General features: G+C 42.4%; 1 protein-coding gene across 4 annotated transcripts in view; it reads left to right on the top strand.

Annotated features, from left to right (window-relative positions):
• Nucleotides 1–1,517: 1,517 nt before the first annotated feature.
• SYT9 (synaptotagmin 9) overlaps nt 1,518–15,497 on the top strand; it is a 246,322-nt gene continuing 232,342 nt past the window's right edge. For 3 of the 4 annotated variants that reach the window (XM_055282565.2, XM_055282566.2, XM_055282568.2), the window contains exon 1: nt 1,525–1,939. In XM_055282565.2, the coding sequence (XP_055138540.1) occupies nt 1,795–1,939 (145 nt within the window). In that variant the 5' untranslated portion in view covers nt 1,525–1,794. Of the gene's footprint in view, nt 1,940–15,497 lie in introns of all 4 variants that reach the window. The other variant, XM_055282567.2, reaches the window with a different exon arrangement.

Here is a 15,497-nt window from a genome sequence, read left to right as displayed (position 1 = left end):
GCATTAGTGTAATATTTCTACTTGCTTCAACACACATACCTTCTCACCATTACTCTATGTCCCCCCTGCCCCCCTCCCCCCAGCATCACACTATCTCTGGTGTCACCTTCTCTGTTCATGGCCTTTTTCTCCTTCTCTAGCGGTTCCCCCCTTTGAAGAAACAGCATCTGCTCAATCTCCTCTACAGGCTCCCTTAAAGCTGGTTTCTCCTCCCTCTGTTTGTCTCTTCGCAACTCTCTGGAGGCATCTTTACCTTTACAACTTTGCATTTTCTCTGTTATTCCCATATAAGTTCCCCGAAGCCCTAGTACCATTCACAGCAGGATTTCAAAGCTTGCCTGTTGCGTGAGCATTCCATAGGATCCCAAATTATCTTTCTGTGCAATATGAATTGTGATATGTCCGTAGAGATGGCACAACCTCATGGCTAAAAATCATAGTTACCAGTTCTAGAGATCCTACTCTAATTGCTCTAGAGTGGGGGCCTGAACACCAGTATTACAAAAAAGACAAAAGAAAAAGAAGGAAAAAAGAAAAAAAGAAAGAAAGAGAAAATCAAAGCTACCTTCATCATGTATGAATTTGAGCAAGTAACACCTTTGTGAGTCCCCAGCCCCCAGTTTTTCATTGGTAAAATGAGGATAACAATTACACAGACCTCGTTGGGCTATGTACAGAATTAAATGAGATTATGTACCTAAAAGGCTTGTGGCACAGTGACACACACACACACACACGCACACACACACACAGTACTTCGTGGTTATTTCTAGGCTTTATTGCTTGAAAGGCTGAAAAGATGGGTGGATGAGAGGTGCCCTGAGGTTCCTTCCAACTCTCCAAGATTCTGTGATACTCCTCTTTGGGTGCTGAAGACACTTTGGCAATGTTTGGATTTCCAAACGGTTGCTTAGAAAACTAACTGGGACCTACGAAGCCCAGGTAAGCCTTGGGGTCTTTCCCAGGAGTCGTTTATTTATTTGATCTTAGTTCTGACCTAGAGCCTCCACCTTCTCCAAATCACCACAGTGGTCGAAAAGGGCCTGTGCTTGGGAAATCCTTCCTTTGTTGGCGAATCTTGGACCCAAACCCTGCATTTGGGAATCTGACACCCATAGGCCTGTGGTTCAAACCCAGGCGGCTCTTTCCAAGTTCGAAGCAGGGACTCGGTTCTGCGCATCTGGCGGGTGTGCCAAGATTCTAACCTTTGCACTAGGCATCCAAGAACGTGCTTTGGACACACTCAGGGTGGTGGGAGCGGGTGTTTGGTTTGCATCAGGGATGAGGGGTGGAGTAGCGAAAGCGCCCGGAGCGCGCACTCGCTCACACTCCCCAAGCCAGGGCGCGGCCGCTCTGGGCGCGAGGTCCCAAGCCAAGTCTCGCGCTCGGCCAGGAGCCGGGGAGTACCCCAGGTCCTCAGTCTGGGGCCGCTGCGATCCTACCCTGCGGCGCGCACTCCTGACCTGGCCCCGCCCCCCGGCGGCCGCGAGTAGCAGGCGGAGCGCAAGCAGAGAGGCGCTCTGGGATGTGCGGCACCGCCTCTCCTCGGTGTCGGAGGAGGGACGGAGGGACCGGGCGGGAGAGAGAGAAAGCCTGACCGACCGGCTGGCGAAGAGCTGCATGCAACCGGTGGGAGGGCGGGCTGGCTGGGTCTGGGGCTCGGGCTCGGACCGTTTCCCGGCTGGTCCCTGGCAGTGAGCGCGGACGGCCCGGAGGCGGCGGCTCTGAGGTGGCAGGCGGAGGGCTGTCTCCTGCGCCCGCCTGCCCGGCGCGGTCCGAGGATGCGGGGGGGCGATGCCCGGGGCCAGGGACGCGCTCTGTCACCAGGCGCTGCAGCTGCTGGCCGAGCTCTGTGCCCGTGGGGCCCTGGAGCACGACAGCTGCCAGGATTTCATTTACCACCTGCGGGACCGTGCCAGACCCCGGCTCCGCGACCCGGGTGAGTGCCGCCACCGCCGCCTGGAGGGACCTAAGGGCCCTGGGCTGGGACTTGGGGCCGCACCGGGGCCTGAGGCAGAAGAGCGACGCGGACTGGGAGAGGGCGGGGGGCGGCCACCGAGCCAGGAGAGTGATCAAGAACCAGCGCACTGTGGCCTGATGCTGTAACCAGGCGGGGACCCGGGCGGTGGCTATTGCACGGAGGCCGACTCCGGGTCGGCTAGGGCAGGGTTGGAGGGACCACGCCCGCCACCTGCGCTCCCTTCGTCAAGGCTCCTGGGGGCGGCTCCCTAGCTCCGAGCTACGCTCTCCACTTCCCGGGCTATCTGCACTCAGAGAGAGGGGAGGCCGCGGCGGCCTCGGAGCCGTGGGAAGGGGGACGAGGCCGTAGGAAACTCTGGGAAGTTGGGAGTTGGAGACGGCCCCGGGCTGGGGCCGAATCCCACCGGGTGCTGCTCATCCTTTCTCCCAAGCGTCTAGTTCCTTTCCTTGGTCTGGGGTGAGAAGGGCGGGACGCGATCCGGCGTTGGGCCGGGGAAATGGTGCTTCTGGTCTTGGGCAGACGGGCCTGAACTCGTTCCCGGCGGGTCGCACGGCGTGGAGGTGACCTGGGCCTGGGCGCTAGGCTCGACCAGCGACTACCGCCGGCCACAATGGGGTCCGTAGACTCGTCGGTCCTGGCTTGTGCACCTGTAGTTATTCCTAGTGAAAGTTGCAAAGCTCTTAACTTTGGAAAGTTCATTTATTTTGGCATTTGACCAATTAAGGTTGGAGGAGGGAGTATTAGTGGAGCCATTTGCTTTTCCTGAGGTCCCTGGGTCTCCCAGGTCGTCTCATCCATTACTGGCTACTGGAAAATGCATTCCTTCCGATGTTTGCTTGAGATGTTTCTCACCTGGAGAAATAGTTTTCTCGAATATTCTCCCAAACTAAGTACTTACCAAAACAGCATATTGTGGTTGGATTGTTAAAAATGGGATGAGAAAATGGCCTTTCTTTTGATATTGCTATGTATAAATATTGGAAATGAGCTATTGCCTTGCAAATTATGATGTATGACTTGAAACCAATTTATTATATAAAAATCCATTTATCCAACAGATAAATTAAAGAATTATTTGATTTATAAAGAGTGTCACACTGAGCCAGGCTTAAATAGCATATCCTTGATATATTCAAGATGGGTGTGTGGGGTGAAGTCATCTGTTAAAATTTTAAAGTTTATATCAGATTTTCCCTACTAGAGGTTTTTTTCCTATTGAAAAAGAAAAAATATTGTTTTCCATTGCCAGTGGTTATATTAACTAAGTTTATTGAATGATCATTGATATATTACTTCAAAGTGGATAATTAGGTAGAGAAATACTGATCCCAGTGGTTTCCAGGGAGGTTTAATGTCCAGCCTATGTGCACATCATTGCTGGATGTGATGTGCTGAATAAACCACAGTCCCTTATCTCACAAGCTGGAGTCCCAGGAAGATGTCTTAAGTCGGGGAAGTTCGTCCTTAAGCAGCAGAAGCAAGACAGTTATTTTGTATGCTTTGCCCAAAGCAAGTATTAATATTGAAACATCTCACTTCCTTGCCTGTGACCAGGCCACGAGTTCTCCGTGTTATCCCACATAAGCAGTTGTCTTTGGCTTTACAAGAGAAGATGGATAGGGCCTATCTCTGAATCACATCTTTTTGGCCAGTTTTCTGCCTCTGCTCCTTTTAATCCAGGAGCTGGATCCTATGTTCTCAGGTTCTCTTCAACCCCTACACCAGGCAACCCCTGAGAAAGAGTCACTAAGACTTCTTACAAGAGGAAATCTGATTCTTTGGCGGAGGAATAGCTAGAGATAGGAGTCGACCTTGCTGCCCTGAGTTCCTGAGAGCAGTGCTCTGCTTTCTTAAACTAGGACACAAGGGTTTTGAAGTAGCCCCATGCCCCTCCGGCTCTTTGGTTTGTGTTGGAAAGTAGCCAGCTCATGAGGGCAGCGGTGGGGGGGTTAGAGTGCAAGGTGAGAGGAAATGAGGCCAAAGATTACATCCAAAGTGCACCGTCTCCTTCAGGACACTTCTCCCTTCATCTCCAAATCTCCCTTCATTTCCCTCCTTCCTTGCCTTGCCGACATTAATTCTTACATCAGATGCATTTGTCTTCATCCCTCTGAAGCAAGAGTGGCTTTAATCTCTGAACCCTAAAAGCTGAGTAGCTAGAAAAGCTGCACCACACAACACCGTGTGAATAATGTCCCTGCTATTGATAGTGTGAACCAGAACAACCATGCACAGCAGCCCTGAGACATGGGTTCCTAGAGAGAGTCATCTCTGTAAATGGATGACTTCTTTTTCTGGAAAGGAATCCACCTGAATGCCATGTCCCAGCTTTCTCTGTTATTGTCCATTCACGGCCACCCTGTGATAGCTAGTTTTCTCAAGCTCAACTAAGGACTTTGGTTATAAAAGGAGAAAAAAGATATAATTTCCTGTGGACAGCAGAGTGACCCGGCATCTAGGAAATTTACTCATTTTTTCAGAGGTGTGGAAAGACTAGGGCACAGACCAGCAGGCCTGAGCCATCAGAAAGGTTCTTTTTTGTCCAGGTAGTTATAGTGCCCTGTTGGGGGAGTACCGCTCCCAGATTTCCCTGACTTGGTGTTCACAGAGGACTTGATGCAATTGTGATTTAAAAAAATAAGCCTAAGTCACAATTGGAACTGAAGTGCCTCACCCAGTCTGTCATCTGTACCAACTTGTGGAAAGGAAAGTGCTGAGTGTGAGCACTTTTGCCCATAGAAAGCAATTAGAATGCTCTGTTGGTTGCCTTTATGGTGTTTTATATGTTAATGATGTGGGACATAAACTTGCAGGCCTCAGAGACTAGCCTTTAAGGCAGAGGGAACAGCAAGCGCAAAGGCCCTGAGGTGGTAGCATTATTGATATGATTCTAGAAATGGTGACTTCAGAGGTGGCTGGAGAGGTGTGAAAGAGATGGAGAGTGATAAGACATATGGTCAAGAGTTAGAGAGGGTGGATCATGCAGAGTCTTGTAAACCATTATAAAGACTTTGGTTTTTACTCTGAATGAGATAGGAAGCCATTAGAAGGTGCTGAGCAGAGAAGTGACAACACTTTGACTGCTATGTTGAAGAGCAAAGGTGAAGTCAGAGAAACCTCTTAGGAAGCTATTTCAGAAATCCAGACAGAGGTGATAGTGACTTCAACAGGGATAGTGGTAATGGAGGTGATGAGAAGTAATTGGATTATGAACACATTTTGCAGGTACAGCCACAAGTATTTATTGAAGGAAGAGATGTGAAAGGTGAGAGAAGGGCAATTAAGGATGCTTCAAAGGCTTTTTGACCTAAAAAATTCCATGTACAAGTAGAAGTCTTCAGGAAGAAGGTAGGGGTGAGGAGGGAAATCATGAGGTTTATTTTTTATTTTATTTTAACTTTTTGTAACACATTAAGTGTGTGATGCCTCTTTAGATAGCTAAGCTGTTTTACAGTTGAACAGTGACCTGAGGTATGAGTATCCTCTTTAACGTCAGTTGCTCTATGCTCGTATTTTTTAACTGGAGACTTTGCTGTCAAAAAGATTAATTGGTTGTAGAACAGCATGTATTGTTAGAAGGTTTTCCTTGTAGGTAATTAAAAGGGCTCTTAAATTTCTACCCATGGATCTTGATTATACGTTTTTTGGTCAAAAAGCATTAGTCTTATCCCTCTTCTCCATCATACACCTTTGGCTATTAGGAAGTAAACTATCCTAACTTCTCTAGATCCACTCTTGCCAAGGAACAGAAAGGAGGATTGGATCATGTAATGTCTAGGTCTTAAACATGGTTTTATCATTTTCTTTTTAAGTGTTTTCTTCTGTAGGGTGCCAACCATGTCTGTGCCAAGCACTTTATGTAGGTCATTTCACTAGTCCTCACAAGTCTTTTAAGCACTTATCTGTGTTCCAGCAGCAGCAGCAGCTTCTGGGAGCTTGTTAGAATTGGAGAATCTCAGTTATGTCCCAGACCCACTGAACATGAATCTGTATATTAATAGGATCCTCAGGTGAGAGTTGTAGACACATTGAAGTTCAAGAACCATGGCTAAAAGTGATTGATATATATGAGTAAACTGAAGTCCAGAGAAGTAAACTAGCCCAGGGCCATGGAGTCCATTTAAAAGAAGAATTGGGTCTAAGTCAAAGTAGCTTCTTAGGTAGTCACATCACATGTACTGAAAACTGAGGAGTTATTGTCAATGAAAATTTTCTAGGTGTTTTTCATAAGAGCCACCCTTAGACCTACTTTTTCTCTTCTGTACTTGTATGACGGATTTAATCCCTAAGTGTAGGTCACATTCTATGTAGTTGTAAAGATTTAGCTTAGTATTTTTGATTATGAATTCTGTTATCCAGGATACTGGTTTTCCATTCACATTCCAACTCCATATTCTGGAGATTTTTCTGCATGTTCTCTGTGTCTGTACCCAAGGTCTAGAAAAGGTTCAGCAGGTCAGAGTATGAAGCAGAGCCTTAAGACTCATGATTAGTGATTCTTCTCTCCACGTAAATATTACTCTATTCAAGGAAAGCTTTTTCTAGATCATGGTTTTCAACTTTGGCTGCACATTAGGAATACTTAGGGAGCTGGAACAAACAAACAAAGATAAAACAAACAACAACAACAACAAAAACTACCAATGACTGGGCTGCACCCTAGACCAGTTTTAAATCACAATCTCTGGGAAATGGGCCTGGTATCAGTATTTTTAAAGTTCATCTATTGATTCTAAGGTGCAGCCAAGTAGAGAACAACCTTTGAGACCATTGGGCAAAGAATGCATCCACCTAACCCTTCTCAGCTCAGCTCACTTTTGTTTCTTGCAAAATTAGGAAAGATAGTCTCAAAAACCAGGAACCTTGACTGTTACCCTGTACAGCTAGTACCCATATCAACTGATTCTTAACTTTCTTTTCACAACATTATCCTAAATTTTTCTTTTGAGGGCTCATTGAACACATCATAAGGCTCTATTATGTCCACCAATCTGAGAGGGGAAAAAACAAACAAATCAAGAAAAATCTTGTCTAAATAGAGTGTCATTAAAAGGTCAGAATATAGAACCTTCACAAATGTCACCCTATGTTAAATTATAATGAAGTCACTTATTAGAAAATGTACATGTAAAATAATAATTAAATATAGTTTCTATGAAAAAAATCTCCAAAATAATCATCAAGATTAAATATTAGCCTTGATTCAAATTTTTCTAAGATAGTCAAAAGAGAATCAGTCTTGAAACACTGGATGTTTATGAATAGACCTTGGTGTGATTATGCACAATGGGATTAATTTTTTTAAATTAATGTTAATTGCAATCAGGAAAAAGAGTCTTCTAAGGAATGAGTGGCATATTGGATGCACAATATGTGAAGATCTAATTTGCATTTACTTCGGTGACATTTTAGGGCTCCTTCATAAATATTTTATTTAAACAAGTGTGTTTTCATCTCTGCGGGACTCCTCTACATGAACAAGTGAGTGATTTAGTCATGAGGTAATTATCAAGAGGGGAAAACAAAAGCAAATTGTAGTAAAGGCATCACAGGCAGCCCTATGGCCAGCTGCCTCTTTCAAAATAAACAATCAAAAGCACAAACTTTTTGATGTGGGATAAACTCTCAAGGAAAAATTAAACTGACACCTGAAGGAAATCATCCTAAAATTTTCTATTATGTATAGAGCATAGATGATGCTTTCATTGAAAAAGCACTGAGGCACTTTTATGTTTGTGCTGCAAGTGCAATTTCCCATATGGTTGACTTAAAAACATTCATAATCTCTTCCTAACAGGTTGACTTGAGGGAACTAACAAGTTCACACTCCAAAGTGTATAGAGAAAGTGGAGGAGCTTAGTGAGAGGCATAAATGGGGGAGCAGTCTCACTTTTAAAAGGACAAGTATGGAGTATGTATTTCTATTTTCTGAATGAAGTTGAATAAAATCACCATTTGTGGAGAAGTATTCAGTTTTCACTGCAATCTTGGAGCAATAAATGTGCATCACGACTTCTTTTTCTTTCAAATGTTTCATTTGGTGGGCTCTAGGAAGGGCTTTAGACCACATCAAACCCTGAGGACTAGGCTTTGCAGATCTCTTTGAAATCTTCATATGTCCTTGCACATGTATTTTATCACACAAAAACTTTAAATCAACATTGATAGAACTGTACCTGAAAGAAAAAAAAATCTTCCAGGACATCAAGATGACAAAGTGGAATAAGCAAGGACTTTGGAGTTAGAATCTGACTGCACTTACTACCTTAGTGACCTTGAGTAAAGTATTTCACTCTTCATTTCATTCATCTATAAAATGGGAGTGGAAGATTGCTGTAACATTGTGCCCAGAGTAAATGCTCAAATAAATGATCAATAAATTCATGTTGTTGGTAGTATCACCTCCCATGTTTCCTTTCAGCGGTGGTCCACAAACATGTATATGTTTTACCATTTGTAATTATTTGTAGGCTAAATTTACTTTCTACTTTTTTGTAAACTTAGCATTTTATTACCTCCTGTTAGCTGTGTGTTCCTGGACAAGTTATTTAACTTCTGTGTCCTCATTTTCTCATCGGTAAAATGTATTACTAGTATCTGGGTTACTAGTTATCCAGATAAAATACAGGCTGCCAGTTCAATTTGAATTTCAGATAAACAACGGGTAATATTGCATGGAACATAATTATACAAAACAATCATCTGTTGTTTATCTGAAATTGAAGTAGAACTGGGCATCCTATATTTTTATTTGTGATGCTGACAACCCTATACTAGTACCTATCTCACAATGCATGGGAAATACCATGGTACCTGGTGTATGCTCATAGTAATTACACATAGTAAATGCTCAATAAATACTAGCCATTATTTCTATTATTATAATTTTCCCATTGTTAACACTTATTATTACGTAATTATTATTATTATTGTGATGACTATGTATATTCCAAGAATGGGTATACCTTTTTTATTTAACCATTCTTTTGAGGCTATTCTAGCTTGTAATTTTTTTTTAGTGTGAATAATGTCTTGTATTTATAGTCCCCTGTTTCCATTTGGGAAAATTTTTTCATGATAAATTATAAACAGTGAGCCCTAATTGCTTTCTGGTAGATCTATGTTAGTTAGCCCTGCTACATGTCAACAGTAAATCCGCTAGCATTAGGTGTATAATGTGAACAAAAGGTTGCTAATTTAATGTGGTTTAAATAGCTGTCTAGTTATTTCAATTTGTGTTTTTTTGTTGGTAGGACTGAATATTTTTTGTTTTGAACCTTCTTATATTTACTCTTATGTGAATTTTTTGTGTTCTCTACCATGTTCTCTATCATGTACCAGTTTATTTTTTGAGAATCTTAATGTTTTTTCTACCAATTTCCATTAATTAGAATGTAAATATTCTGTCAAATTAGCTCACAGAAGGAATATTGTATAGTGAATGAACTCAGGTTGTCTGACTATAATCAACCCATTACATTAAAGTGTCTTTTGAAATTTCAGGGGTGCTTCAATAAATAGGGATTCGTTGTAACACTCTTTTCCAATGCAAAATCCTGCATTTATTTATATGAAATATGAAAAAGTTGTTATAATTTGAATCTCTTTTTCTTTATGTTTTCTTTCCCACTCCAACCTACCCCACCCTACCCTTATGTAGCTGTTACTTAACCACGTTGAATTGATCAATCTTTTCTAGTTATAATTAAGTTAAATTCCAAAAACATTTATTGAGGGCCCCTTAAGTGCTATGTACAAGGTTGGGCATCTGTCATTCAAAGATACATTAGACATGCTTACTGCCTCTATGGAATTGACATAAAACAATAATGGCAATTAATAAAATCAAGAAGGGAGATATCTACTGGATACAGTACAGAAAAAAGAGGAGAGAAGTAATTAGCTGACTTGAGTGGATCTGCAGAGGCTTCCTACAGAAGTCTATTCTTGGGCAGAAGAGTGCCTGGAACTAGTTGGCAGGAAGAGCATTCTAGGAATTTACAAAGGTCCTAACACAGAAGTGGATGGATCCTGGGTAACAGTAAGTTGAGTGTGTGTTGGCAATGTGGAGAGATGGATCTGCTCTAGTAAACAATGGTCAGATCAGATCACGAAAGCCCCTGTATGCCATTGCCAAAATCCCACTGAGGACTGACTGCAGCGCTCTGATGCGGAAATCTTGAAAAAAGTACAATTTATATGATAAGCCCAAAGCAAAGCACACCAGGAGATTTCAGTTCCATGAATGCAGCTTCTCAAGTCTTCCTGGTTCCTTATGGAAAATATACTCAGGTTACTGGCAAATATGTTCTTTCTGTCCAAGGTAAGGTCCTAACAGATTGGAATCAATGAATGGAAGTTTATCCATTTTAGATCCCCAACATGTCACCCTGAAACCCAACTGTAATTACCTTGAATAGTTGTAAATACTGCCTTTAGCAAGTTTAGTCATCTGGTTCAAACATCTGGATTCCAGATATAATTCCTGACTATGCCAACAGTGACATCTTGCTTCCTTGCCTGGTTATTTAATAATGAAAAAGCAGTGTGTTCAGCTGCATTGTAACTATCCAGTCTGTGGATGTGCACAGTCTGTTTTCTCTGAAGTTATAGGGCCTAAGAGGGAATATGCATGGCAGGCCTGCCTAGTGCCCACCAAACCATGCTGTAGAGATAGTTCTTTATTCTGTGTACAGGGGCTGCCAATTAACAGGCACAATTTTAAAAAATAGTTGAATTGAATGCCCTTAAGTGGGTCACAGGCTGTCCATTTCTAATATCTGCCTCCTCGTCCCCACTGCATACATGTACACTTTGCTTATCACATTTTTGGGACTTGCCTGCCTATTGAAGACATCTTAGTTTGTATCAGCTGTAGCACTGCAGAACCATTAAAAGAGTTTACGCTGAAAATTCAGGTGAGTTTTATCCCTTAATCAGGTATTCTGGAGACAGGATAAAAATTGATTGGAGAGGTTATAGTTGGAGATGCCAGTTATTTGCTCATGATATGTTTATTGAGCATCTACTAAGTACCAGGCTGTATCCTAGGTATGTACAAATGTAGATACCTAGACACAGTATTGTACATACAGTAGGGAATCAAACAGAAAATTAAAAGTTTGCCCTCATGAAACTTACATTTTCGGAAAATGATAATATGTATATAAATTATATTGTATGTTAGATAGTAGTAAGTGCTAAGGGAAAAAACAAGGCATGGAAAGACATCAAGACATAAAGACTAAACTGGCATCACTGATAAGTTGACAAATGAGTAAAGGTCAGAAGGAAATGTGGGAGCAAGATACGCACGTAGCAGGGGGAAGAGCATTCCAGGCAGGAGAGCAGCGGGTACAAAGGTCTCAGGGCAGGAGCATGCTTGACATGTTCAGGTATTAGCCAAGGGTTAGTATGACTGTAGTGAGGTTGGCAAAAAGGAGAGTAGTAGTAGATGAGGTCAGAGAGGTGACGGCAGACTGATTATAGGCCTCTATAAGCGATTTTTTTAAAAAAGTGACTTTTACTTGCAGTAAGATAGGAAGCCATTAGCAAGTTTTATCAGAAGAGAGATAACATCTGACCTAGGAAGAGAAAGGATCACTCTGACTAGCACATAGAAAACAGACTATAGGAGGGTAAGGTTGAAGTTAGGGAGAGGAGTTATAAGGCTGTTGTAATCATGTAGGTGAAAGATGGTGGTGGCTTGGACCAGAGTGATAGCAGTGGAGATAGTAGGAGGTGGTCAGATTCTGGGCAGCTGGAAGGTGGAGATGACAACATTTACTAATAGATGGATATTGAGTGTGAAAGACAGAGAGGAGTCAAGACCAAGACTGTGGCCTGAGCAGCTAGGAGAATAGAGTTGTAGGAGAAGTAAGTTTGAGGGGAATGACCAGCAGCTCAGTTCTTGATGTGGGATATTGGAAATGCTTATTAGTGAGCCCAGTGGGGATACAGTACAGACTAGGCGGCTGGATATATGAGCCTGGAGTTTGGGAAAGATGGCTAGGCTGAAGGTATAAACATGGGAGTCATCAGCATGTATGTGATATGGGTCTGGCTGAAATTATCTAGGAAGGCACAGTGAATGGGGGAGTGAAGAGGACCCGCACTAAGTTCTGGAACTGTCCAACAGTAAGAGGCTAGAGAGAACTTGAGGAACCACAAAGGAAGATTAATGAAGAGGGACTAGAAATGAAAGAGAAAATCCAAGAAAGAGTGTTGACCTGGAACCCAGGATGAAGAAGAAGGTGATCAAATAAGAAGGAATAAGCAGCTGTGTCAAGTGCTACTGTTAGGTCAAGCAGAATGAAGACTGGGTACTCACCATTGCAGGTAGTGATGCAGGGATCATTGGAAGTAATGCTGACAAGCATTTTTGATAGAGAGGTGGGAACAAGAGCCTGATTGGCATGGCTGTAAGAGAGATTGAAGGGAGAGGAATTGGGGCAATGAAGACAGAATATTCTTTTAAGTTTTTCTGCTAACAAGAGCAAATAAATGGCATAGTAGTTGCTAGTGAGGGAAGTGAGATCAAGGGTTGTATTTATTTATTTATTTGTAAGTAGGAGACTTAACAGCACCAAGGTGAAGGGAATGACTAGTACAGAACAAAAAAATCATGATATAGGATAAAGAGGGGAGGATTGCTAAAATGATATCCTTGGTTGAGAAGTTGGGTACATTTCCCAAAAGTTCAATGTAGGCATTTAGGCACCACAGGCACATAGATGATATTTAAAGCCAAAAAATCTAGATGAGCTTACTGTCTTAGTCCATTTGCACTGCCCTAGCAAAATTACCATCAGCTGGGCAGCTTATGAACAACAGACATTTATTTCTCACAGTTCTGGAGGCTAGAAAGTCCAAGAGCAAGGAGCCGGCAGATGCAGTGTCAGGTGAGGGCCTGTTCCTCGTAGACAGCACCTTCTCTCTGTGTCCTCACATGGTGGAAGGGGTTTCTTTCATAAGGGCATTAATCCCATTCATGGGGGCTCTGCTCTCATAGTCTAGTCACCTCCCCAAAGGCCCCAGCTCTTGGCATTATCATACTAGGGATTAAGTTTCAACATACGAATTTGGGGAGGACACAAACATTCATACCTTCACACTTACCAAGGGGTGAATAAAAATAGAAAAGAAGTCAAACAACTGGTTAGAAGTCAGAGAACTGTGCAGGAACCAATAAGGAGACTGAGAAGGACCAGAAAGTAACATGGAGAAAAATCAAGAACATGGTGGCTTGGAAATTAAGAAATTATTCCAACAACAATAGACTGGATTAAGAAAATGTGGCACATATACACCATGGAATACTATGCAGCCATAAAAATGATGAGTTCGTGTCCTTTGTAGGGACATGGATGAAACTGGAAAACATCATTCTCAGTAAACTATTGCAAGGACAAAAAACCAAACACCGCATGTTCTCACTCATAGGTGGGAATTGAACAATGAGAACTCATGGACACAGGAAGGGGAACATTACACTCTGGGGACTGTTGTGGGGTTGGGGGAGGGGGGAGGGACAGCATTAGGAGATATACCTAATGCTAAATGATGAGTTAATGGGTGCAGGAAATCAACATGGCACATGGATACATATGTAACAAACCTGCACATTGTGCACATGTACCCTAAAACCTAAAGTATAATTAAAAAAAAAAAAAAAAGAAAGTATTCCTAGGTGGAAGGAAGGATCCTCTGAGTTAAATGCGGCTGATAGGTCAAGTAAGATGACAACCAAGAGCTGACCATTGCATTTAATAACATGGAGGCTAATTGGTGACCTTGAACCGAATGATTTTGGGAGTGGTGCCTGAGTGGAATTGGTGAAAGTCTAATTAGAGTCTTTTTAAAAGAGAACGAGAGGAGAGAAATTGAGAGGAAAGAGTATAAGCCATTTTTTGGAATTATTTTGTGAAGGGAAAGGAGAGGAGAAACTGACTCAAAGGATGGCTTTTAAAGGAAAGACAAAATAACTATATGTTTGTATGCTGGAGAGAGGGAAAAATGATGTAGAGGATTGAACTGCTGGAGTGATGTGCTGAGTAGGCTGAGTAGGTGGGTTTTTCAATAACAGTTTGTTTGTTGTCATGAAGTCAGGGCAGAATATATGGGCACAGGTGGGCAGATGTGGTTTGGGAATCTTGCAGAAGTTTGGCTTCTGATTGCTCTTCTATTCTTGGTGAAATAGGAAGCAACAAGGTTATAAGCTGAGATGGTTAGGAAATTATCTAGGAAGGCACAGTGAATGGGAGAGTGTATATAAGGTTATAAGGGGTTATAAGGTGATGGTTAGGAAGTAATGGCAATTTGAAAATAAGAGAGCGATAAATGTCTAGGAGAGTGGAAGAGCAAATGGATTAGGGAAGGAAGTGTGATTGCCAGGCAATACTAAGCGCCTGCTTGAAGTTGGCGATCATGAATTTAAAGTGATTTCCATCAGCATAGGTGTGTGTTTTTCTTCCATGTTCAACTCTTTTTGTGCAGGCATGGAAGAGAGGGAAATTGGTGTTTAAGCCGGGGTTGTGTGTATGAGAACGAGGAAAGAGTGGCAAAAGAGTTGAGGGTATGTAGAATAGATTGGAATGATTGATTCTGAAATTTCATCGGAGTAAGGAGAGAAAAGCGGATATGTAAAAGGATTAGGGATAGTGAAGACGTGGTAGCATTAATGGATTGTAGGTCCTGGAGGGGTGGAATGCTTGTTGAGAATGCAGTGAGGAGAAGGGAGACAGAGAGTGAGATGTTTGAAATCAAGATTCTGGAGGAGCTACAACTGTTGACATGACCAGGTCCAGGACATGATCATGAGAGGCATGATGGGGAGAGGGGGACAAATGATTGAAGACAGGAGCTCAAAGAACTACAGGCCCAGGGTTTTGGAAGTGTTATCGACATGGATATTGGCTTTGCTGAGAATTACGACAAAAGTAGTTTTGGAAAGAGTGACAGTAAGCCAGCAATTGGGCTCCCCCAGGAATGTGGGGGAAGCAACCCGAGGAATTATAGATGTCTGCAACAAGCATGGGTGGTTGTGGTGTAGGGGTGTGGTCAGACAGTATGAGATTTAAAGCTGGGTATTTTTTAAAGAAAACAGCAGCAGGCAGTAAACTGTTAATTTTTACTTAAGCAGAAGTGTTGAAGGAATATTTTAAGACAGTAGAGATGCCTTAAGAGATATTTAAGAGATAAAATAGTTGGTACAATCATATGAAATAGAGAGATCCTGATTCCCAATTTTTTTGCGTATGTGCCTGGAAAGATGTGCTTATAATTTACTAGGTTTACCACAGGAAGTCAAGCACATTTTGTGGGAAAATAATGAGATTGATTTTAAACACATGAAGTTTGGGATGTGTATGACATCTCATGCAGATGTCCAGGGCAGTTGACTGGCGGAAAACCGGGAAGAAGTTACTGGAAATAAGGAGGGTGAAAAACGATTGAATATCAAGGCCCCTTGCAACTCAAAGATTTTTGTAAAGTAGTTCCCAGTTCCAGGTATGCA

This window comes from Symphalangus syndactylus, chromosome 6 (assembly GCF_028878055.3).
Source record: "Symphalangus syndactylus isolate Jambi chromosome 6, NHGRI_mSymSyn1-v2.1_pri, whole genome shotgun sequence".
In the NCBI taxonomy this organism is placed as follows: domain Eukaryota; kingdom Metazoa; phylum Chordata; class Mammalia; order Primates; family Hylobatidae; genus Symphalangus; species Symphalangus syndactylus.
Note: the sequence above shows the minus strand (reverse complement) of the source record. Positions and strands in the feature narration are given on the sequence as shown.